The following is a 26419-nucleotide window of genomic DNA, read 5'->3' as shown; positions in this document are numbered from 1 at the left end:
TGTGATCTAAGGATTGCAGGTTTGAGTCCTGGCCAGATCATTGCGCTGTGTCCTTGGGCAAGGCACTTGCATCTCCATTGCCTCTCTTCACCCAGGTGTATAAATGGGGACCTGTGAGATAAAACTGTCTGTTTGGTGCGGTTTAGCTCCTGCCATGTGGAGGGATTGTCTCTATGTCTGACAGGTCATCGTTTGACCGGGGTAATATTGTGTTGCGTCTTGAGCACTGTCATTGTTGGATATGTCTGCGCTTTATAAATCTTCAATATCATTATTACTATTAATTTTATGATCATTACTCGCTATAATTTGAGGGCAGTGTTCCCCCAGATTAATGCCTAAACTTACAATACATCATATATATTTTCTTCTCTGGTTTTCTTTTCTCTGTAAAGTATCCTGAATTATTGTTTGAGGAGGAGACGGAGCAATGTGCCGACCTATCTCTGAGACTTCTTCGTCACTGCAGTTCTTGCATCAGTCAGATCAGGTCCCATGCGAGTGCTTCTCTTTACCTCCTCATGAGGCAGAATTTTGAAATTGGAAACGTGAGTAAAGAAAGAGGACAATTCAGATCTATGCTAGGATAAAATTACCTGCTCTGTTGATGTGGTCTGGGATGTTGCAAACATTTAATCAACATAAGACGTTATGTGGTCTTTCACCATTTCCATCCTTTGGAGGAATTATTTGCATTATTATCATCGGTGTGTTCATGCATGGAACACCAATCTCTGACATTATTAGTTGTTCTGGCTTTTGTTTAAATTTCCAAAATAATTCGATAAATTGAAATACATTAAAAGGAGCAGTATTATCCCCAGCAGTGTTATATTGCCATATTTTAAAATGTTACTAAAACTGCAGTTTCCCATTAAAGTCATATTTAGTCCCTGTGATTGATATTTATTGCCAATTTTGTAGTTAACCATATGATTGGTTGTCATCTGCAACTGCATTACTATAAAAACATATTAGCTCTCAATATATTACGTGATATCATTTTTGACCCTGTCAGTAAACAAACGTAACAAAGCATTTTATTACATCTATAAAAATAAACAGCAATAATTATCTACTCTTTATTTCTTCTACGATATACATTGGAAAAGCTTTTCATTATTAAACAGAGAGAAAAATTTCAACAAAAACAAACTGCTTGCCTATCACTTAAAGCCATTGTAGGTAAATAGATGTAGGCTTATAGAAAGCCTGGCATTTGAATACTACTCTTTAGACAGAATCTTCTTCAGAGGCAAACTGAAGATGATGACCTCTGAGACAGGTAGTTTGCAGACAGGCTGAGTTTGCCCTCGAAGAAGATCCTACCAGGATTACAACTTCACGACATCGATAAATTCATGTACAGAAAGAAACGACAGTTAAAATGGAAGATAACTTTGATAATAATCAATGTTTTTTGACATTTGCTTCTGAACAGAACTTTGCTCGTGTCAAGATGCAGGTGACCATGTCCCTATCCTCTCTCGTCGGCATGGACAATAACTTCAACGAGGAGTATCTGCGCCGATCGTTGAAGACCATCCTGACGTACGCAGAAGAGGACGTGGAACTTCATGGTACCACCTTCACTGAACAGGTACCAGACGTTGTTGTTTTTTTTATTGTTGTTGGTATTAATTTATTATGCAACTGTTACATTTTACATAACTGTTCAATGCAGTGTTGTTAAATAACTCACAAATTCCAAACAGTAAAACTTTCAACATATTTAAGTATTTTGTTCTCTACTGTGTGAATGTGTTTTGTATTTATTCATGATTTTTCATGAAAGTTTTACTCTTTCTGTAACCAGAGTTTTTTTTATCTACTCGCTCGGTTACAAGGTCTCATTCCTTACAAAAACTTGGGATTGTCCAGTAATCGAAAAATATTAAACCTAAATGTAGATACGTTTTTCTTACGTCTTTTCCAGCACTGTCTTAAAAATAGTGAATCCCGCCCAGCACTTTTTTCATCTAAAATCCTGACATTCCTAACAATATATTCAACATAAATTGGGCCTAGCCTATGCCAAAAATCATACAGACTAATAATGCATCAGTTACGCATGCGAGAAACATTACTTACGGCTGTCAATTGGTCCCTTGTAAAATCTCTTTGAAACAAACTAATAACTTTTACCAGGTACGTAATATATTTCACTAAAAAAAAATTTAAAAATGTAAATTGCTAGCAAAAATGGTACTTGTGTGTGTGCTTTAAAAGCTACACAAGTACCAGCATTTGGCATCTGAGCACCTTCAAAAATTTCTCATAGGGGAGGGGGACACCTACTCCCCCAGGATGGCGATCAGTATACCCGGCACTCAGGAAATCCTGGGCACATCCCTGCGTATGTATTGCTCTGTAGCTGGGACAGTGGTTTTGCTTTTGAATTTTGCAGTTTTTATCTGTGGTATTTTTAGTCCTCTTTAATCCTTTCCTCTCCGCGTAGGTGAGAGATCTCGTCTTCAACCTCCACATGATCCTCTCGGATACCGTCAAGATGAAAGAATTCCAGGAGGACCCAGAGATGTTGCTAGATCTCATGTACAGGATAGCTAAAGGGTAATCTCTTAAAATTCATTACTTTTTTATCCAAAATGTTATGTATCTTTTGTAAAACAGAATATTACAGCAGGGTTAAAGGTAGTTTGTGGAAGGCCTTTGATGAGGTTAGCAGTTATGGAGAGAGTGGTATAGCCTACTTGTACAATCATTATCACTTCTTAAAGGAATATATTTGACACCTACATTGAAGGCCTGTGGTATATGGGTAGAGGTGTCAAGAAGGGGGGAATTGGGGGAGGGGTGTTGCAATGGTAAAAGGGTGTGGGCAGCCCAAAGGATAATTCTTCAAAAATTCCTTTCTTATGCCTAGAATATACATATGTATATTGTCAATTTTTGGAGTTAGCAGAATGCTTTGTCCTTTGTCAAAATTCATGATTTTTTTTTAAATATATTTTTCGATCAGATATCGCAATTCTCCCGATCTTCGGTTGACCTGGCTTCAGAACATGGCCAGTAAACACACAGAGAGAGGGAACTATACAGAGGCTGCTCATTGTCTGGTACATTCAGCTGGTTTAGTATCAGAATACCTACACATGCTGGAGGATAAGACCTATCTACCCGTGGGGTGTGTCAGCCTTGAGGTGAGGGACATGGGACATAATCATAGTATTTAATGTTAATATTAAGAGTGCGAGCAATCAGCTGGTGTAGTATCAGAGTACCTACACATGCTTGAAGATAAGACCTATCTACCTGTGGGGTGTGTCAGCCTTGAGGTAAGAGCATAGAGAAGTGGTCGTTGTATTTAATATTAATATCAAGGGTAGTTCAGTGTCTGGTACATTCAGCTGATTTAGTATCAGAATAACTACACATGCTGGAGGATAAGACCTATCTACCCATTGGGGGGGGGGGGTGTCCGCCTTGAGGTAAGAACGTAGAGAAGTGGTCGTTGAATTGAATGCTAATGGTACATTCAGCTGGTTTAGTATCAGAATAACTACACATGCTGGAAGATGAAGACGTATCTACGTGTGAAACATTGTGCTTACATCCTACGTGAACAGCCAGTTTATATTTTAACCCAGTCGTTTTTGATAGTCCATGACTTAAGCTGACCTTTTTCATCGCTTCACAAATCATCACAGAAAATAACCCCAAATGTTCTGGAAGAGAGTGCGGTGTCCGACGATGTGGTCTCCCCCGACGAGGAAGGAATCTGTACGGGTAAATACTTCACAGAGAGCGGATTGGTCGGTCTACTGGAACACGCCGCAGCTTCCTTCAGTCAGGTACGAAAAAAAAGAAATCATTTCTGTAAGAATGGCTGTTTCTTCTCAACAAGAGGATGTGGACCTTAAGATATAACACCATATCAGCAGAGGTGATAATACTATATTTAGATGGAGTTTGGAGATAATGGAAAAATGCTGCAAAATTGCTCAATTTGGCTCCTCTCTGAAAGTAGCAGATATCAACAACAGATTGGTAACTTTGTTCCTCCAAAAGTGCTATAAAGAATGTGACAGTGTCTGCACATTTATGCCACAATTACATCAGCAATGTTATATCTCTTCACGACAACATTCCTTTACAGAACATTCATGTTTATTTCTTTTCCTCTCCTACCTAAACTGGGCAAAAATATATTTGAAGGAATTTCATTCATTCCTACGTTCATCATTTTCTCTTGATCTGTCTGTCTGTCTGTCTGTTTTAGGCTGGTATGCACGAATCCCTCAATCTGGTCTACAAGGTCTTAATCCCAATCCATGAGGCTAACAGGGAATACAAGAAACTCTCCATCATCCACGGAAAACTACAGGAAGCTTTCAATAGGATCTCCTCTCAAGTAAGTTATCTCAGTGACCGTTTTTTACAGCCGGTAGTATCTAACAAAGTCAAGTTTCTATTTTTAGGTTTCTCAGTAATAATCCATTTGAAAATGAGATTAAAATATTCCAGCATTATTTTATGATAGATTTTTACAAGAAATTGCAGAAACATTGTCAAATGTCATCAGAAATATTCAAATCAGATGCTGATTGCTGTCTGCTCTAAGTATTTTTACCCATGATGCATTTACCCATGATGCTGTCTGTGTTTGGGGGGGGGGGTGGAGGAGATTCTAAAATATCCCATCAAAAATCAACCAGCAGATTCTATCAACTCACTGTTTGTCACTGTTTCACTGTTTGTCACTGTCACAACTCACTGTTTGTCACTGTTTGTCACTGTTTGTCACTGTTTGTCACTGTCACAACTCACTGTTTGTCACTGTCACTGTTTGTCACTGTCACAACTCACTGTTTGTCACTGTCACAACTCACTGTTTGTCACTGTTTCACTGTTTGTCACTGTCACAACTCCCTTTTTGTCACTGTTTCTATCAACTCAATGTATGTAACCTGAGCATCATACACCTATCCTAATCAACTGAATAACAGCTCATATTTTATTCATAGGATGGAAGGCGGCGTCTCTTCAGTACCTACTTTCGGGTCGGTTTCTACGGTCCTAAGTTTGGCGACTTGGACGGAGAGGAATACATCTATAAAGAACCAGCCATCACAAAGCTTCCAGAGATTGCGAGTAGATTAGAAGTAAGTGATTCTCCCTACCAGTTAGAGTAAATTCAGAATTCTCATAATGATGAGAAAACTGATGGAAAGAACACACTATATCATGTCAATTTTTGTTTTGTTTTACTGTGCCTACATACATCATTTCTTGCTGTGGTTAACAGATTAATGAATATATAATTTACACGTATCTCATCTTGATCTCTTTAGTCGTTTTACTTGGATCGTTTCGGCGAAGGCTGCGTGGAAACTATCAAGGACTCCAATGCAGTGAATCGGGACAAACTAGATCCAGCGAAGGCCTACATACAGATTACCTACGTAGAGCCTCACTTTGATTTCTTCGAAACGTTACACAGGCGCACCCCGTACGAGCTTTATGACAACATCAGTAAGTGCTTTTAACCTCTCAAAAATCCCTGTGTGGCTTTAGAATTGAAGAAATGGCAGCAATAAATGGAAGGAGGCTTCAGTTCATGCTCCTTCTTGCATTTGTACTCGTACTAGTACTTGAGTACACTTTTCTGTAGTTGTTCCAGATCACATAGGTTTTTTCTCCCTACTTGTTCTCTGCAAACATAAGAATCATGTACTCCTACTACTACTCATGACTTTGTATTTGACTTTGTATGTAGACGTACGGGGTACTTGTACCTGATACCTTGTTTTCATACTTGATACCTTGTACTCATATATGATACCTTGTACTCATATATGATACCTTGTACTCATATTTGATACCTTGTAGTCTTTGATTCTTTCCTGATACCTTGTTGGCTGGTACTCACACTTGAGATGTTGTGCAGGCTTTTACTCATGCCTAATACCTTGTACTCATACTTGATACCTTGTACTCATACTTGACACCTTGTACTCATACTTGATACCTTGAACTCCAACTTGATACCTTGTACTCATACTTGACACCTTGTACTCATACTTGATACCTTGTACTCATACTTGACACCTTGTACTCATACTTGATACCTTGTACTCATACTTGATACCTTGTACTCATACTTGACACCTTGTACTCATACTTGATACCTTGAACTCCAACTTGATACCTTGTACTCATACTTGACACCTTGTACTCATACTTGATACCTTGTACTCATACTTGACACCTTGTACTCATACTTGATACCTTGAACTCCAACTTGATACCTTGTACTCATACTTGATATCTTGTGGTCCAACTCATACTTTTAATGGTACTCAGGACCTTACGTTTGCATTAATAATTGGGACATTGCAGTCACTCTACATGTCTGCTCTTACATATCATATGATTGTTCATTCATGGTTATGCATATTTTACTATATTCAAGTGTCTTCCACCTCTTTTCAGAGGAAATTTGCAGAGAAAACATGAAAAGAAACATTTGACTGTATTTATGTATATAAATATATAGATGAAGTGGGTTGGTTTGTGTTTATCTTGGCGCAGAGTGCTCTATGTCAGGTGGACAGAGCAGAATATCGGTTGAAACTAGTGGAACACTATTAGTTGTTACTCAGAGTTTCACGTTTGAGCGATCATCAGACAACTCAGAAACTCTGAGTGACATCTACTAGTGTTCCACTAGTCTCAACCTCTATATATATAGGTTTATATATATATGTATTTATATATTCCTTAATCTATGTTATAGCAAAGGTTATGATGAATAACTCCCTATAAAGCTAAGAAATTTTAGAACAGATCAAAGAATTTTTTTCACTAGAAAGGAGATTTAAACCTTTGACCTTTTAGGATTACAAGTCCTGTGATCTATCAAAGTGTTTATTATTTTTCATTCTTTTTCTGTTGTTTATTTACCTATAAAGGAATTGTACGTTTGTTCTTGCAGAGAGATTTGTTTTTGCCACCCCGTTTACCAAAGGTGGTAAAGCTCACGGTGAGCTCAAAGACCAATACAAGAGAAAGACAATCTTGACTACTGTGAATAGTTTCCCGTACATCAAAACAAGAGTTGGAATCATCAAGAGAGAAGAGGTGAGTAAAATAAGATGTGCACACATAGGGTAATGTGGTTGAACAATGGAAAGAGGAGGTCTATGAAGGGACAGTGTGTTGTGACCAATACAAAGGTGGAGGTCATGAGAGGATAGTGTATTGTAACCAGTACAGAGGTGTTCTATGAGAGGATAGTGTATAGTGACCAATACAAAGGTGGTGGTCTATGAGAGGATTGTGTGTTGTGACCAATACAAAGGTGGAGGTCTATGAGAGGATAGTGTATTGTAACCAGTACAGAGGTGTTCTATGAGAGGATAGTGTATAGTGACCAATACAAAGGTGGTGGTCTATGAGAGGTGTATTGTGACCAGTACAGAGGTGGAGGTCTGTGAGAGGATAGTGTATTGTGACCAATACAAAGGTGGAGGTCTATGAGAGGATAGTGTGTTGTGACCAATACAAAGGTGGAGGTCTATGAGAGGTGTATTGTGACCAGTACAGAGGTGGAGGTCTGTGAGAGGATAGTGTATTGTGACCAATACAAAGGTGGAGGTCTATGAGAGGATAGTGTGTTGTGACCAATACAAAGGTGGTGGTCTATGAGAGGATAGTGTATTGTGACCAATACAAAGGTGGAGGTCTGTGAGAGGATAGTGTATTGTGACCAATACAAAGGTGGAGGTCTATGAGAGGATAGTGTGTTGTGACCAATACAAAGGCAGAGGTCTATGAGAGGATAGTGTATTGTGACCAATACAAAGGTGGAGGTCTATGAGAGGATAGTGTATTGTGACCAATACAAAGGTGGAGGTCTGTGAGAGGATAGTGTATTGTGACCAGTACAGAGGTGGAGGTCTGTGAGAGGATAGTGTATTGTGACCAATACAAAGGTGGAGGTCTATGAGAGGATAGTGTATTGTGACCAGTACAGAGGTGGAGGTCTATGAGAGGATAGTGTATTGTGACCAGTACAGAGGTGGAGGTCCATGAGAGGATAGTGTATTGTGACCAATACAAAGGTGGAGGTCTATTAGAGGATAGTGTATTGTGACAAGTACAGAGGTGGAGGTCTGTGAGAGGATAGTGTATTGTGACCAATACAAAGGTAGAGGTCTATGAGAGGATAGTGTAATGTGACCAGTACAAAGGTGGAGGTCTATGAGAGGATAGTGTATTGTGACCAAAACAAAGGACACTTTGTTCAGCGCAATCCTTGTATGACTCTTGACGTATAATTTTCTCTTGTCTTAATAAAGGTTGTACTTACTCCTGTGGAAGTAGCCATTGAGGACATCCAGAAGAAGACCGATGAATTGGCCCTTGCCACCCTTCAGGAGCCCCTCGATGCAAAGATGCTACAGATGGTGCTACAGGGCTGCATCGGTACCACTGTCAACCAGGTAAGGTACCAAAAGATTAATTTGGTGCAACAAAGGATCTGATGAACCAACAAATATTCTAGACTCATAGGGAACCATCTCTTAGCTGACAGTAGAAAGGAAACAATGTTCAGATTTGAAGACGTGGTTATTAAGAAGGATAAATTAGCCATTTTAAAATGCGGTTTTGAATCATTAACATGCCAATTCCTTTTCTGTGCAAATATGACAGACAATGGTCTTTGCAGAGTGGGGTTGAGGGGATGGGGTAGCAGGAGAGGGGGTAGGGTGGAAAGTCATGTTGTAATAGTAACTGGCATGTCAATATTTAGATACATCAGAAATTCTAAACAGATTTTATTAGAATAAAGGTGCATACTATTGCAGTGGTATCCAGTTATCCTACGTGGAGTATTTTGAAATGCACACATTTCCTTTACTTTATTGTCTTTAATGGGTGTGGATGGGGATAGGGGAAGGGTGCATAATGGGGTGAGTGGGAGGGGGCATTTGAGGAGGTGACTTAATTGTTGATGTTGGGTATGTTACTATGCAGCAGACTCTTGATTGAGAGTGGTCTTAGTTTTTCACCTTTTCCATTCTTTCCCTCCCAGGGGCCAATGGAGGTGGCATCCTTGTTCCTTTGTGATGATAAGCCTCTAGACAAGCATTGCAACAAGCTACGACTCTGTCTGAAAGAACTTTCCAGGAGGTAAGTACGGAGGACTCAATACAAATAGTATAATTTCTAGGCCTCTGTAGAATCAGTAGAGCTGTGTGTACCACGGATCTTTCCTTAGAGGTATATATGTCAATGTGTACTCTACAAGGGGTTGCTATGAATACTGTTGTGTTGTGTTGGATGCTGTTGCTATGGATAATGACTGATTGTTGTTATGTTAAAAGTTGATGCTATGGATACTGATGTTGTTCTAGATGCTGTTGCTATGGATAATGACTGATTGTTGCTATGTTAAAAGTTGATGCTATTGATTACAGATGTTGTTTTAGATGATGTTGCTATGGATAATGACTGATTGTTGCTATGTTTAAAGTTGATGCTTAAAAATGGAAGTTTCATCGCAACAACTTTTCTTTGCATCTGCTCAATAACTTCACCCGACCTGCTGAGCCCCACCTCTCAATTTACTACAATAACAATCTATCAAGCCTAGGCTGCGATGTAAATTGTCAAAATTGTAGACTTTAACTTCGTCTTTTTGAAATGAGACTAGACCAGCCAAGGAAATGAACTTTAGTCTTTTATGGGACCATAGTAACGAAAACACAAGAAAATGTTAATGATAAATACCTCAACAGACTGTTTGATTAACAGGAAGGTAATTCGCCACATTCCTGGCTGAAGTAGTTTTCATGCTGTTTGTGAAATGAATGGCGATGCAGTTAAATTTATCTAAGTTTTATGTACAGTCGATCCTCGTCCTCATCGTTCAAGCAACAGACATGACATTTATTCATTTCTCCCTCAAGATGCGGCGATGCCCTAAGAAAAAATAAGGCCCTGATTACCCCAGAACAGAAAGAATATCAGAGAGAACTTGAAAGGAACTACCATCGCTTTACCGACCGACTGATCCCACTCATCAAGAAGAAACGGATGGGCGAGACCGGGACCATAAAACGCAACGGTAAGAGGTCTTCCATGAACCAAGGCGGAGGCCCCATTGAGAACAGCGAAGAACTCTAACTTAAAGTCCGGTCCACTTATTTTCTTACGGTTTGGCAGACAATCCACTCAAAGCAGATGTTGTCATTCTCGGAGGAACCCCTTTGGTAGACGAAACCCCTCAGTCGCTGTGGCTGGCATTTCGGGAGATTTTGCGCTCCAATAAAAGAAACGCTAGCTGGATTAGCCTCCGGCAGAATGTTTGACCGTAGAAATGATGGAAGTTACAAAGGAATACTGTCGTGTGATGATTTGGCCAAAAACTGTAGCATTTCCATTCTTTAACTGGGGCCAGTATTTCGTTATCATCTTTCACACTCCATTCAAATATCGTTGTTATCTATTATTACTCTGAGCTCCTTCTATGCAACTCGATATCCACCAAAAAGTCAAAATTAAGTCAAGATATGGTTTTATTATTAAGGTATAGCGTTTATCTTGTCTCGATTACGTTGATTCCAAGTTCTGTTCACAAGAGAGTCATCTGCAGGGGACGATCGGTCGCTATGAAATAGACCTGTTGGAGTGATAAACGACTCGGTGCCAAAAATGACAGTAATTAAAAAAATTATAGTTGATATTTTCTTTGTGGAATGTTGTCTTACTTTACTGTAGTATAAAGCAAAAAAAACTTGCAAAAAAAAAAACCTTTGCAAGTTTTTTAATAATGAACAGTTTGTTTCTTCAGATTACAAAGTTTTTTGCTATGAAACTTTTAACTCCGAGTAGCCTTCGGTTTTTTTGGGTGGGTTCAATGTTATATCAATTTCACAATTAAGTGCTGAAAGATGGATAAAACTTTTCTGGAAATGTCTGATCTGTTATATACTATTATGTCCATTGTAAAGAGTAAGACTGAGTTCTTTAAATATAAATTTTTCATAAGGGGTGGACATATTTAAAAATATGTCAAATGATATGAGAGGAATGTATGTGAGGGAGAGAGAGGATGGGGTTGTGGATGAAATTGATAAAACAAGGCAGTTGCTGGCAGCGAAGAGACATGAGAGAGAAAATTAAGCCAAAAAACCAGGATTGAGCCAAAAACGGTTTGAACGTAGTTGTATTTAATATACTTTGTACTTACATAGTAAACCTTTCCATAGATAATAGCGACTATAGACTTCCTTGGAGAGAGGATTATATAACAGTGCAATAGCATAATTCTAGGATTAGAGTTATATGTATATAGTAGTAGCAGCAAACACATACATTGTGTGTTTCAATTGAAACCTTAGGAGAAAAGCTGAATTTAAATGAAAAAACATTGTAACAATATCAAGTAATCAAAAATATGAAATGTTGATATGATTATCATTGTAACATTTGCATTTAAAATGAACAGTTTTAATGATGATATAATTCTACAACAGCTGGATATGGTTTCGCAACGAAGAAGGGTGGAAAAAATTCATACAAATTTCAGTCGATTTTCACATTTCTCTCACACAAGGAAAATATACAATAAGGTTTTAATCTTAGAGATTCAACAAGATATGTTTCAACAATATTTTAAACATATACTTTATATTCTCTTTTATGAAAAGTTAGTACTGACCTTAAATTGAATAATTAGATTTAAAATGTTAGAACTCCGCCCCCCCCTCTCACCAAAAAAAAAATGAATAATAATAATAATAATAAACAGGTACTGACAATTTCTCAGCATTCTGATCTGTTGTATGTATTTCAGTATCAGAAAGCAAATTTGAGAATTTAGTTGAAGATATTTAAAGTCAATTGATTAAAAATTGACTGAGTTTAGGCTAATCTCTCTCGGCCAATGGTTAACATCTTTGCTTCTCTCCTATATTTTGTCACTGCTTATCATCTTAAGAGAAGCTATTTTTAACTTTTAATTGATAAATTGTGTGATATTCTGAAATAAGTAACCGTTGATTATGAAGCATGACATGATATTATCAACACATTTTACACTTAGAACGAAAATAAATTGTATACAAAGAAAAAATGAGGGGTACTGTTGTCTGTGTTTATGTTTTTCAATATTGATTTGGAATGCTTTATTTAAAGTGGAGTTAGTCACAATTTTTTTTATAAACAATCACAACTGGCATGGAATTTGGTGAATAAAATTAATTTCTGACAATGATAATTAAGGAGTAAACTAATTTTTTTTAATTTTTTATATGTAATCAAGACAAAAAAAACTTGTAAAAAAGTCAGGTAGAGTTTTGGAAAAGATCGCCATCTTATTCTGAAGATGAACCCAAAGAATTAATTGATAAAATGATTGAAAGTTTGGAGTGCTGGGAAAGACGATTTGATATAAAGGAATTTGTAGGCTATAGTACGGAAAATACTTGGAGAATGGAAAGATCTGAAGAATGCGTACAAAGGAAGCTGACATATCATTCTCAGCAAGAAGAAGCAAACTCAAACCGATATCAATTATCTATGTGATAGCAAACATTATGATGAATAACTCCCGATAAAGCTAAGAAGTTGTAAGAAACATCCTGTTTGAGAGACTCAATGTTTGTGACTGCAGACTTGAGTAAATTCATACATGACACCCAAGAGTCACTAGTTCTACGATTTTCAATGCCTGTTTTTTTTTTTCGTTCACCATGGAAACACAAACAGAGCAGATAATAAAATATACCTAGATAAAAACAAAATTGACATCCCGTTTTAGATAAATAGCACTACCAGGCAACTTTCAACAATAATATTCAAACCATAACCGATCCAAAGTTTAATATTGCTCTTTAGACATTTTTGGGGGGGAGCTGTTCCTCATTGGAAAGCAATGCCATAAATATATAGATATATCGGTTGAATTAACATCTTCTCTAATTAGAATAATGACATTACGTCGAGCCTTTCAATGTCAGTATCTGCTCGGAGAGATATTTCTGCACATGCGGCCAAATTTTGTTGGATTCTGTTCCTTGAAACTCTCGGAGCAAATGTTTTTCTCTGAAAGAAGAGAAAGAGAAAATGTAAGCATCAAGGACATGATTGAGGATATAAGCAATGCATAATAAACAGCTTGACTTACCTGTCCCCACATACTTATTGCACTAGATCTCACAAATTTGATCTTTTGTTAGCCTCTAGTGAACATTCTCACTCCCTTTTCTTTCTACATGGAATTGGATATTACCCAAGTTAGAAAATAGACATCTCTCTGTGATAAATCCAGAATTTTTCAGATGACCAAGGAGGGGGGGGGGGGTGAGATAAACAATGACTGGTACATATTGAATAGAGATGCAAAGATAATACTTAAAAGCAAGGAATGCCTGGGAGCGAAGCTCGCAAAGTGAGGCTCGCAAGCGAAGCTCGCAAAAGTTGTCCACTATATACCTTGGTTTGAGCAAAATTTTGTTTGCAGCTAATGTTTTGTCGCACCCTCTGCCCCCTCCCTGGATTGGCCGCTGTATCTTGTGATGTATATTTATGGTTTCAGTTGCTTGGTATCTACTTTGACCTTTTGGAAACTCACTAGCTCTGTGGTGAAGTATTATCGTCAGCAAATGTGGATTCAAAACGGATTTCCATGCCAAGTTGGTTCAACTTCATTTTTCACTTGCTTTGAAAATAGTAAGAATACAAGGAACAAACTCTCTCGCTAAAATCTTATTTATCAAGAAGAGGGCAGAACTATGGATGGGGGATTAGGGTGGGGGGAGGGAGGGGGTGTAAGGCAGGTAAGATAAGTGCAAAATACATTTAGGAGATCATCTGACAGTAGTAGTCAAAGCTCTTTGCAGCAGTGTCAAAAGCAAAGTAGTTTTGTCAATTTAGCTGCCCATTCTGGTATACCTGTAAAAGTCTAGCACTGGTGTGGTCTGTTTCTGGTAAGTCTCTAGTCTCGCTCTCACAGTCTCTGGTTTGTCATCTTCTCTCTGAATCAGGTCTTCACCGGTAACATCATCTTTTCCCTTCCAAAACAGAACAATAATACGTCACATATTGTTGAAACAGAAAACCATGATTAAACTACTGAACTACCTGATGTCTCTCTCTAGATATTCATTTTTCCCCCCCCAAAAACTATTAATTCCAAGTATCATAGATATAATAAAACAGTGGCATAGGAAGGTACTTTTGTGTTGGGGGATGAAGACTGATGGCCGGCCTGGGGGAGGGGTCTAAGGGGAGGGGGAGTCCCCCTGGAAGTTTTTTGCATTTCCAGGTGGCCTCAGATGCAATTTGGTGCAATATAGCACACTTCAACACCCACTCCATTTTGTAAATAATTTTGCATTTTCACATGGCCTTAGATGCAATTTGGTGCTCCAAATGAGATTTTTTTCTCATTTGGTAAAAAGGAAAAGGGGTTTTCTGACTTGCGGAGCGGGGGGGCGGAATGATACTTCCGCCCCCCATATTTTTCACTGGGGGGCTGGCGCCCCCCCAGCGCCCCCCGGTTCCTATGCCCTTGTTAATAAAATATATAATGTGCTAACATTTTCCTGACTTTTCAATGTCAGCTTACTCAGCACTGGAAGCACATGAAAGCCAAAGAAGACAAAAAGAATACAACACAGAAAATCAAAACACGGTATAAATTATGCATAATTAACAAGGTAACATTCTTTTAGGGACTGAGTTCATATATTGTAAAGAATAATTATAAAATATTGAGTGTTAGAGCGAGAGAGAGAGACAGAGCGAGAGAGTGTTGTATATTTTAATGTGCAACATTAATAGTGGATCCTTAAATCAACCATTAATGTTATGTCATCAGAAGTTAGGATGAAGGAGTTGCTAGGTGGTCCTCCTGTGCTTCAACCTTTTTTTTTTTAAATCTATTCCAAAATGAGATTCAGTAAAATACACAAAATGGTGACAAAAGAAACAAAAATTTCCTTCTACAATTTGGCACTATTCTGGCGCACAGGCTACGCCTATTATTAGTATTGTTTACAGAGCTATATACCTTTTCTTTTGGAGGATTCCATTCCAGATTGTAAACTCTTCCACTTCCAGGATGAACCCATCTTCCCTCTAGTCTCTGGATAATTGTGTCAAATGGTACATCTAGATTGACAACTGTGTTGACTTGTTCCTGCTTACTCAAAGATTCAGCCTGGGACACAGTCCTTGGGAAACCTGCATAGCAACAACAAAAAACAAAAAGGGGAAGAAGAATGCATACAGCATTATAGAAAGTAGAAGTCTTTAAATGCCTTTTGTTTATAACTAAAAACAGGGTATTTAGAAACAATAGTTATTTTTTACTGTAAAGGTAAAGCAATTAACTTTATATTGTACACAACCATGTCAGTTTTTTTTTTAAATGTGCCAAGCACAATCAAGGACAGCATGTCCACTGCATAATAATATGTACCGTAATGGTGCCAAATACTGCCCAGGGTTTCATCAAATTTTATTTCAAGCTATTATGAAGTAATTAAATCATAGATACCTGTAGAACATTGCAGAAGTAATATACATGTAATAATTTGAGGAAATAGTTTGAAAATTGAGTAAATGACACAAAAGCCAGTATTCCAACTTACCATCAAGAAGCCAGTCCTGTTTCATTGAAGTTAACTCATTTAGTATAAGACGAACCATCAGGTCATCTGGAACGAGTTGGCCGCTACCAATGTACTTCTTTGCCTCCTTCCCAGCTTCTAAAAACGAGCGATACCATTGTTATTAAGAGAACGCATGTGTTTATAAGTCAAATAAAACCAATTGTTCCTGATCACTGATGAGGGAAAGAAAAGGTAGGTTAAAGAAAGTATGCTTAGTGCAAGCTGGAGTGAGAAGTTGAAAATATTGTTAATTTTTTTTTTATATATCATATATTTCTATTTCATTATTCGCATTTATAGTGAAACTGAGAGGAATTATCTAGTGTTCATTGCCTGTCCCAACGCTGTTTAGGTAAACATGGTCGTAAATTTAAGTATTTTGTATCTCCTCGTCAGTCCTTTAAATATTCCGTCCAGATGGGGGGGGGGGCATGACTCAACCATTGTCCATCCTGATCCATTCTTTCTACAGAATTAATTATTTTACTGTAAAATATTCTGAAACTTGGTAACAATACAACACATCAGCTGAGGCAAGCTACTCAATTCAGTTAATACAATTTAGGATAAAATAAAAAACTTTGTACCAAACTTAATTCCAATATTAGAGATAGTGGAACTTATATAAACTATACCTGCTAGAGCTTGAGACAGTTATTAGAAAACCTTAAAAAAAATCTTTACACAAATATTCTTAAGACAATCTTGAAAACATGAGGGCAAACTCATGCAACTTTCTCATACTTCTTTCTAGTGTATGAAGTCTGAAAACTCTGAACCAAGATGAAATCTCTCATGGGTATGGGATATACTGAACACTGGTAACCATCAACAGAACAGTCTGATATTGTGTCCATATTTCGTTTAGGAAAAGGAACGTCATAAGGTTTTTCATTACTAAGGCATACATGTAAAAAATCTGAGGGACAGTCAAACCACAGTAGGCCTTCTATCCTCAGGCTATATACATTATTACCATTACATCAGATTACAGTAAGCTACCGACCGAGTGAGATAGATGCCAATTTTGACACAGTTAACATTTCGTACCTGTCTGGTTGCTAACTTGCGACCGTAGCAAATCTCCACTCGAAAGATGCTTTAGGCCAAACTCTCCTACGATTCTTGAAGAAATGGTACCCTTTCCCGACCCAGGAGGGCCCATAATGATTGCTCGAAATATTTTAGACATTTTGTTTGACTATTACTATGACAGTTGTATACAATCGGGCCACGTCTAAGCAGGACGATGGGATTCTTGATAAGTCCGCGATAAGTCAGCTGTTTACATTTGGAGGTAGAATGCTCGTAAATCATGCTCCTCTCAGAGCATGCCACATAGGCTATGAAAATTGGATAGACCTGGATAAACCATCACAGAGAGAGGACGAATTACCCTAAGCGTCACTGGATGAATATCACCTTGTGGAAATAGCCCAGTATAATTTCTGGGCGATAATTGTATGTACTTTGGAATTTTATCGGGTAGTGACAATTGAACAGCTAAAGTTCATAGAATAGTTTTGTATTTATTTACAGTGACGTCATGCATAACTTCTAGTCTCGGAACATGTTGGAACCAGTTGATATTGCTATAGTTTGGGCATGTGTTAACTTGCTTCAATGTTCATCTCGACAGTGTATATAAACCGAACCATTCCACGAAAAGACTCAAACATACGAGAAACCTGACATTTGACTGACGAGCGCTCGAAGAAGCCAGCTTTCATTCACCATTTGTAAGAACCACTAAATAATGCCTAAGAGAAAACAGAAGCAGACCCCTCAAATTGAGTCCAGCTCATCTAAACCCCCAGCCAGCAAGAGGCCGAAGCGGGGAGTCCAGGCAGCAAAGGAGGAGGAGAAACTCAAGTTTTCTCTGGAATGGGATAGCGTTGGTGAAATATCTTCAAAAGGTTCATAAAATATTTAATGGCGCCTTTCATACAATTGCAAAACAACTGAGTTAGACGGGGTGTAGCTATGGGAAGTACAAACTAGACTTAGCCTAGAGCTGCATTAAAGTCAATTTTACACTTTATTAGTGACACACATTCATTACTAAAGCCTAGGCTAGAGGTGAGATATTCTCTGAACCAGCATACTAGTACTTAGTAGCACTAGCACGATGGAGACCGATGGGAAAATGGAGGCAGGGGTAGAGGGTGTGTGGAAGGGACGTGAGAGCAGAATGACTTTTCTGCATAACCCTAGCAGCTTTATTAGTGCTTATCACAATAGCTGAATCATGCTTTGCTACACAAAAATCCTTATGCAGTTGCAGGTAAATCCAGTATTGTCTGTTGCATAGTAAACTCGTTAAAGTGCTGTGTAAGTTGAATATATGTGTAGCACTCTTTTTATAACATGTCAGCCATACAGTAGTATTTACAAGGGACAAATTTCAGGGCATTAAAATTATATATTTCCTGAGCTTTGCAACATATTCATTTCTCTTTTCTATTTAACATGATTAAGTGGTTGAATGCTGAATATATGTTTATATTATCAGCCTTACAAAGTCAATTTGATCTGTACTAATCAATGTAATTAATCTGTAATTAATTATGGCTTTATTGTTTATGATAAATATATCTATTCATAATGTACAGGGCTTCCTCCGTTGTTGCAGTTGACTGGTCCTGCTGTTAAAGGTTCTGCAAAGATTGCTGCCTTTGATCTTGATTATACTTTAATCGTTCCCAAAAGTGGAAGAAAATGGCCGACTGGTAAGATTTTCTGCTACTTATTGCTACATTTTGCAGCTTAATGAAGTTTAACCAAGTGAAATAGTAAATTGCACATTTATGTATGTGTTCTTGTGGCCTCTGTTTAAATATACTTCTTCTGTATTTATGTGTGTTCTGCAACAATATGATTTTTTTTCCATTTGCGCCTGATTCTTATACAACAGTATATGTACCCCTAAGCAATGCTTACAAATTGTGTTACTGCAGTGTTATATGGCTAACCCCTGTGCTTTAAATGAATTATTTTTCAGGACCCAAAGACTGGATGTTTCTCTCGGAAGAGGTACCAAAGAAGTTAAAGGCCATTTATGACGATGGCTTTAAAATAATTATCTTTACTAATCAGAGAGGAATGGAAAAGGGACACACAACACCTGCTGGCTTTATGACAAAGATTGAAGATATTATTACAGCTCTGGACATTCCTATTCAGGTAAGCTGTAAAATGTTGAATTGTTGATATTTCATCCCCAAATAATTGGATATCGGATGAATGGTAACAGATCTATAACAGTTGTTACAGTACTTTCCAGTGGTATCGTCTAGTGGATAAAGGTAGTGGCATTAGAAGCAACGAAATGTAGCATTTGTTTGGTTGAGAGCTGCATGCGCTCTGGCTAGCTAAAGTAGTTAAGGTGGGATTTTAAAGATTTTTCAACAGGAAAGTTTTGCATCATGAAAATGAAAAATCTAAATTGTGAAATTGGATCGCCATTAGCCATACAATGTGAAGTGTAAGTTATAAAGCATATTTTATTAAGTTTGTAAATTTGATGGAATTGTCTTGGTTTTTACACTTCTTCAGTTGCTGCTTTACTTGTGTTGTAGTTATAGTACTGTACAAGTTTATTATTATTATTATTATTATTATATTCCCCAGGCCCTAATTCTTAACAAATTACTCTGTCTATTTTCCAGACTTTTGTTTCCACGGGGGAAACTCACTATCGTAAACCAGGAAGTCTCATGTGGGAGCATATGTTGAAATCCCACAACGATGGTATAGCAGTAGATACAAAGGAATCATATTATGTTGGCGACGCGGCTGGTCGTGCAAAGAACTGGGCTCCAGATAAACCAAGGGATTTCTCTTGTTCAGATCGAATGTTCGCTGTCAATGCTGGCATCGACTTCTTTACACCCGAAGAATACTTCTACGGAGAAGATAAAGCTCCCTTTGAGTGGCGTTCTGTGAATCCTAAAGACATTTTAGAGGGCGCTAAAGATAATCAACTTGAGGATAAATATCATATGGAGGTGAGCTATTCATATTAAAAGTTGTGCTATGCAATATGTTTATAAAAAAATAATGTTTCAAGAGAGAAAGAGAGAGAGAAACCCGAACATTTACAATTTACCTTTCTACTGCAAGAATTAGCCTGTGTAGGTTAATAAAACAAAACTTGACCTGATGTTGCGATCCTATCAGGATCTTCTCGGGTTGAGATTGAATGCTCTGCTAGGTCAATAACACAGACACATACAAACATATGTACAACTAAATAACCATTTTGTGTACTTTGGAACAAAATTGAAACAAAATTTGCCAGTAAATATTCTCCTTTTTTAACTCTGTCAAGTGATTTGCTCGACTTTGCATCTGAATTTCCTTGGCATAAAAATTGCCACTCTTTTTGAATGTATTAATATCAATCCCTTCTTTCTTTTCTTACAGACCAAAGATTTTGCTTTGTTGGTCGGGCCGCCTGCTTCTGGCAAGAGCAGCTTCTACCGTCATTTTCTTGAACCTCATGAATATGTATGGATTAACAGAGACACTCTGAAAACTCCAGCAAAATGCAAGGAAGCTGCTAAGAAAGCCATATCTGAAGGAAAGAGTGTCGCTATCGACAATACAAATCCATCGACGACAGCGAGGGCGGCATTCCTTTCATTAACAAAGAATAAAGGTCAGTTCAATTTATACTATAACAGTAACATATTAAAGCCTTCAATTTTAGAATACTAAAAAATCTGTTGATAGTTGTACAAAAGTACTTTCTGTTGGTTTCGACACACCATGATATGACACCTCTTTGAATGTTTGTTTAGGTACATAGAGGTTTGTTGAAGTAAATAATCAGATATGGCAGAGAGGTGGAATGCCTTAAAGGGTGTGAAGACTCGTCCCAAACCGCCTGCCGCCCCCTGATAAAGTTAACTTCTGTTGCTTGCAAGTGAAGTTTTTTTCTCGTCGCTACAAAATGCAGACAGTAATGAAACGTGATACGGTGTTATCTTTTATCTGGACCTGAGATGTCCATCGCTGCTATGTACACTGTGTTGTGGGTGTTGACCGTAGCTGTGTGTATTGACTGTACACTAGTGTCTAATTACTGACATGAGCAAGCTGTGTGTGTATTTTCTGGGATGGATGGTGGTGTCTAACACTTCTGTTACACCTCATTCGAAACTAGGTCAGATTACCGGCATCAGACGTGTTTTTTGTGCGCGAGTCTTCACTCCCTTTAAGGTTGACAGGAAAATGCTGGATGAAGGTTGAAAATAAGTGACCATTGATTGATTTTCTAGCATATTTTGGGGGTTCATTACTTCCTTGTCTTGTAAAGCAGCTGTTTTGGTGTTGGCAACGTATTGTCATGCACTACATAACTAAATTTAGAATTTAGTTGTCACCTAAGATACTGAATAGCTCAAGAACTACTTTTAGAGGGTCAGTTAAGTGCCTGTCGAAATGTGAGCATGGGGGACCATTATCTTACTTTTTTAGCATATTTGGGGCAAAACTGGTGAGAGATTATTTATCCAGGTAAATGCAGTTTTCTCATTAAAAAAAGAAATGCTTTTATAAAGTTTTAACAAAACATTGTCTCTAGAGTTTTACTTTGGCGAATCAGACTGGAGTTTGGTTTTGTAACTTCAGTAAGATTAAATGCATTCCTTTACACAAGGATCTTTGGTCCATTGAAGTGCAAGGCATTTTACTTGAAGTTAATTCACCTACAATTTTAGTACTTTCTTGTGTAAAACAATATAAAGCATATTAAGGAACTTCTGTGATTGTTGTGTAAATAAAAATAAACCTGTGATATATTGACAGTTGTCAATGGATGACCACAGTTTAGACATTACAATATTATTCGTTGCTCACCGTTTTATCAGGATACACCGTCAGATGTTTCATTCTGGACACACCCCTCGAGCTCTGCCACCATTTGAACATGGTCAGACAAAACCAGAGTAAAGGAAAGAATCGCAGAGTGCCAAATGTTGGCTTCAACGTTTACAAAAAGAATTTCCAAGATCCATCGAGGGAAGAGGGCTTTTCGGAGGTCAAGAGAATCCCCTTCAGCCCCGTCTTCAAGAACAAAAACGATGAGAGATTATTCCTCCAGTGGACGGATTAATATCATAAGTAAGATTGCCTGTCACTATCATTACAAATTTCATGATTATTCATGGTATGTGTGAATATTCAGTGACTTTCACTGTAGCTGTAGTATTCTCCTCTCATACAAGTAAGTTATCTAGGCGAGATATTTTAGATCTGTAAATTCTGTATATAAGCAATGAAACAGTAATCATTAATTGATGCAATTACAGTAGGTCATCCATGCATAGATGCAGCCAGTACTTATAAATGCGGTATAAAAATCTTTCCCATTGGAGAAGTTGCACTTTTATGTGTCAAGTGACTAGACTGCTGCTATCTTCAAACTGCATGATATGAGTAGATGGCAAACTTTGTTGAAAATGTGCAATTTGTCTTTATTTTTTTTGTAATTATTTTTCATATCAGGACAGCTTGAATCCATATGATTTTTCTATATATATATTTATCGCATAGCAAGAAATTGAATTTGGAAATCTTAGTAGTGGAACTACTATCACATTGTTAAGTTTCTTGAGGATTGGAGTGGGGAAAAGGGAGGAGGAGAGGAGGTAGAAATAGTAGGAAACTAGAATCTGAAAGTCTGTATTTGTGGTTAGCTGTGAAATACTGTATGTAGAGGGGGGAGGGGGGGGCCATTTGTCAGAGATTGGTTGGATCCTGGATGAATTTCTGACAAAAAATGGGACGCCGTAGGGGAAAGAGGTAGGGAAATGTAGGTGCCCAGAGAGTCTGTAAAATAGAGAGGTTTAATGGATTTAGTATTGTTTAATGTCGTTCATTGGAAGCACTGTAAAATTCTAGGAAGAAAGCATGAAGGATTACATGTTCTATTAAAGTACTGTTTCATCTGATATATACATATATATATATATATATATATATATATATATATATATATATATATATATATATATATATATATGCATATATATACATATATATATATGTATATATATATATATATATATATATATATATTGAGTGGTTTTGTTCAAAGGTTCTCCATAGGTGAACTACAGTCATTTCATACTTTCTTGGTACTCATTAAAAATTCTTGGCGAACTCTTGTCAAGGTTGATGGTATGAAATGGAGATCTTGATATGTATGTAGAGGGCAAATACAATATGGAAATGGGTACTTTCGGCACTCACACGTTGGGGTTCACTTTAAAAACTGTATTTTCCTAGCATGATCTTCATAGTACATGACTCATTTTCAGTTAAAGAGATCACAGAGCCCTTGTTATGTCCAAGTAACGAAAGCTTAATCACTTCCTGTTTTTTTAAAAATGACATAATTTTGTAGTATATTTTAGAATTTTTAATCCTTTCATAACACTTTGCTATATTTGGAATAAAATATCTGGATTGTACACCTCTATAGGCAAAAAACTTTAGCTTCGCCTAACTGTAAGTGATAATTCATAATGCCTATTGAGTATTAACTGTTTTACTTTTCAATGAATTTCTCAGGTATTTTTTTTTTTTTTTTTTTTTTTTTAAAAAGACTGAAATAAACTATTCACTAATGGAATATAATCCTTGTTTGCTTCTCTTATTGTTTATTTGTATTGATTTGTTTAAGTAGCTTATCAAGCTGAATGTAACAAACAGCATCTGCGCTTTCTGTTATAGCACCCCTACTTTTACTTATTTAGGCACTCCCTTGCTCAAAACATCCAGAGTGGATAACAATTACAAAAGTGTTGTGTACGCGAGTGTGTGTACTTATATACTACAGAAATGAGCTTTTCCCGCGGATTTCCGTGATTTCTTTTCTACCTCCGAGAATTAAACCTCTCAATTTCCGTGAATCTCTAACAACAGCGTTACTGTAGGCTATCGTTTGATCCGTCCATGTTTTTTTCACTACCGATTCATATCCAACCTGCAGGGGGACAAAAACTATTATCCTAACACACTGTAGCATACGCAAGCTGGAGCCTATACCGCAAATTTTTCTCTGGATTTTCATAACGTTCCCAACATTATTGCAAAGATATTTTCTTAAGTTACCCATGATTTTCAATATTTTGGTATCATTAGAGTAGGGACAACTGAGGAGTAGTGCTGTAGCTGCTGAATATTATTCCAGGTTAAAGGCATTGAAGACTCGCCCCAAACCGCGTGCCGCGCTCTTAAAAAGTTAACTCTCCGTTGCTTGCAAATGACGTTTTCTTCTTGTCGCTACAAAATGCAGACGGCAGACAGTAATGAAATGTGATACCTTGTTATCTTTTATCAAGACCTGAGATGTCCACGCTGCTATGTACACTGTGTTGTGGATATTGACCGTAGTTGTATGTATTGACTGTAACACTAGTGTCTAATTACCGACAGTAGCAGGCTGTGTGTGTATTTTCTGGGATCGATGGGGGTGTCTAACACTTCTGTTACACCTCATTCGAAACTAGCTCAGATTACCGGCATGAGACGTGTTTTTGTGCGCGAGTCTTCACACCCTTTAAAACTGACCATTGTGTACATTTTATGAACAGTGACTGTTAAATTATGGGTCGCCATGATTGAAAGAATCAAGAAGGGTGAAAACAACAGGCCAGGCATGTGGCGTTAGTGTGCACATTTTGATGAAAACTTTGCTTTGAGAGTTTTAATAAATTCAAAATTCTTTATAAAATACGCACCAAAATGTCTTCAAACCTCTTATTTCTCAGAGCTTCCGGGGGCTTCGACCCCTGGACCCCAACCGGGGCGTTGCTCATGGACCCCACCACGGGCCCTACGGCAGGCCCATGGACCCCGCCTGTAACTGTCGCGCTGCGTGCTGACTGACGCCTTCGGCGTTAGTTTAGTATCACCCACCAAGTTCAGTGATTTTTTTCTACTCCAGGCTCATCCCTGATCCTAAGTCCCTGTTCGTCTACCACAGTTTATGTGTGAGAGATTCCCCTGCCCCACCACCCCTTCAACCGTGTTGTGATGCTAATAATTCTCTCATTATTTAGGCTATTTTGTAAACAGCTTTAGCAGTGACACTTGAGCATGTTTGGGCATACCCAAAAATTGTTAACAAAATCGAAGAAATACGTACTACAAGTTCGTTCTATTCGGCCTCAAACGTGAGAAGTTATTGCATTTTGGGTATTTGATAGGTCATTTATTACATGATCTGACAAAATTACCCTAAAATTGAAAATATAAAGCGATCGTAAAACCAGTAGGCCTGGAACATCGCGTATAGTCATTATCGCTCTCTAACATAAAATATACACTAAATATTCATATATTATGTTACGCGTGATTGACAGCGCTTCAAAAAACGTTGTCTGGACAGACGGCTATGGCAAGCCATATGTGCAATAATTCGATAAACCGAGCTTATCGCCGTTAAGTTACTCTGTTTTTCGATCGATAAACTCAGTTTATCGAATGAATAACCGTGTTTTTCGCGAAAAAACTCAGTGTATCGAGCGAAAAGCAGGGATACCTCGATAAACTAAGATTATCGGCGATAAACCGAGTTTATCAAATGGGAACTATTTTTTTTTCGTTCGATAAACTAAGTTTATCGATAACCTCTGTTTATCGATAAACTCAGTTTATCGATAAACTCATATTATCGCTCGATACACCGAGTTTATCGAATTGGATATGGCACGCCATATGTGAATAATTCGATAAACCGTGTTTATCGCCGTTAACTCTGTTTTTCGATCGATAAACTTAGTTTATCGATAAACTCAGTTTATCGCTCGATAAACTGAGTTTAACGGCGATAATCTCGGTTTATCGAATAATTGCACTTGTGGCTTGCCATAGACGGCAGCAACCAAAAGCCCCTCTGTCACATCGTTTGTTCTACGATGGCCACTATATAATTGTTGTCACGAGGAAAAATGCGATTTTGACATTCCTCTGGTAACAAGCTGTATACATATAGGGATCCGCTATGTTACAGCTTCCTGCCAGTACTAAGAGGGTGACGGTGTCACAATATGTTAGTAATAGTATCAATCCAAATAGATCTTAGAGAAGACTTGGGGTTTCAGCCAATCGCTGCCAAACACCCCTAATCAAGATGTCTGCGCCCATAAATGAAAACATAGCCGTGCAAAACGTAGTCCAGAAGAATGGCGATTTCCAGCCCGACTCCAAAGTTAGGTTGCAGTATACAGATATAGAGAAATGGCGAGATGTCGATTCGGGCAATTTGGAAGCGATGAATAATTCCGAATTTCGATAAAGCCTATTACTATAGTAGTACTAGGCGTAACTGCTTGTTAGGAATGTAACTGTGTTAGCCTTACATCCATTGTGGAATGTCTACACACTAAAGGCACCCCATAAAATACACAAACAGCTTGCTACCGTCGGTAATTAGACTCTAGTGTACAGTCAATACACATAGCTACGGTCAATACCCACAACACAGTGTACCAAGCATCGATGGACATCTCGGGTCTTGATAAAGGATAACAAGGTATCACGTTTCATTACTGTCTGCATTTTGTAGCGACAAGAAGAAAACTTCACTTGCAAGCAACGGAAAGTTAACTTTTTCAGAACGCGGCACGCGGATTGGGGCGAGTCTTCAATGCCTTTAAATAAGGGGTTAATCAACGGTCTAGCGTGCGTTACTCACAGGATTAATGCACGATCGGGGGATAATGCAAGCGATGCACGAGGGCGGAGCCCGAGTTCATCCA

General features: G+C 37.9%; 3 protein-coding genes across 6 annotated transcripts in view; 2 read left to right on the top strand and 1 right to left on the bottom strand.

Annotated features, from left to right (window-relative positions):
- LOC139981908 (dedicator of cytokinesis protein 7-like) overlaps positions 1-11424 on the top strand; it is a 49253-nt gene extending 37829 nt beyond the window's left edge. For all 4 annotated transcript variants that reach the window (XM_071994349.1, XM_071994339.1, XM_071994334.1 and 1 more), the window contains 12 exons: positions 396-548; positions 1442-1600; positions 2459-2571; positions 2981-3161; positions 3669-3812; positions 4241-4372; positions 4986-5123; positions 5313-5493; positions 6956-7101; positions 8322-8465; positions 9059-9156; positions 9936-11424. In XM_071994349.1, the coding sequence (XP_071850450.1) occupies positions 396-548; positions 1442-1600; positions 2459-2571; positions 2981-3161; positions 3669-3812; positions 4241-4372; positions 4986-5123; positions 5313-5493; positions 6956-7101; positions 8322-8465; positions 9059-9156; positions 9936-10152 (1806 nt within the window). In that variant the 3' untranslated portion in view covers positions 10153-11424. The remainder of the gene's footprint in view (positions 1-395; positions 549-1441; positions 1601-2458; positions 2572-2980; positions 3162-3668; positions 3813-4240; positions 4373-4985; positions 5124-5312; positions 5494-6955; positions 7102-8321; positions 8466-9058; positions 9157-9935) is intronic.
- LOC139981940 (GTP:AMP phosphotransferase AK3, mitochondrial-like) lies at positions 11179-16985 on the bottom strand. The gene is made up of 5 exons (XM_071994361.1): positions 16698-16985; positions 15627-15743; positions 15044-15216; positions 13924-14042; positions 11179-13074 (listed from the first exon to the last, which is right to left on the bottom strand). The coding sequence occupies exons 1-5, from the start codon at positions 16837-16839 to the stop codon at positions 12966-12968; spliced, it is 660 nt and encodes a 219-aa protein (XP_071850462.1). The 5' UTR covers positions 16840-16985; the 3' UTR covers positions 11179-12965.
- A 254-nt stretch (positions 16986-17239) lies between these two features.
- On the top strand, positions 17240-22122 carry LOC139981928 (uncharacterized protein F21D5.5-like). Its single transcript, XM_071994354.1, has 6 exons — positions 17240-17563; positions 18260-18376; positions 18649-18830; positions 19316-19654; positions 20073-20307; positions 21521-22122. Exons 1-6 carry the CDS (start codon positions 17404-17406, stop codon positions 21763-21765), a joined length of 1278 nt encoding a protein of 425 aa, XP_071850455.1. The 5' UTR covers positions 17240-17403; the 3' UTR covers positions 21766-22122.
- The last annotated feature ends 4297 nt before the right edge of the window (positions 22123-26419 follow it).

The sequence above is a fragment of the Apostichopus japonicus genome, chromosome 2, assembly GCF_037975245.1.
Source record: "Apostichopus japonicus isolate 1M-3 chromosome 2, ASM3797524v1, whole genome shotgun sequence".
NCBI lineage: Eukaryota > Metazoa > Echinodermata > Holothuroidea > Aspidochirotida > Stichopodidae > Apostichopus > Apostichopus japonicus.
This window is presented reverse-complemented; position numbering and strand designations above follow the sequence as displayed.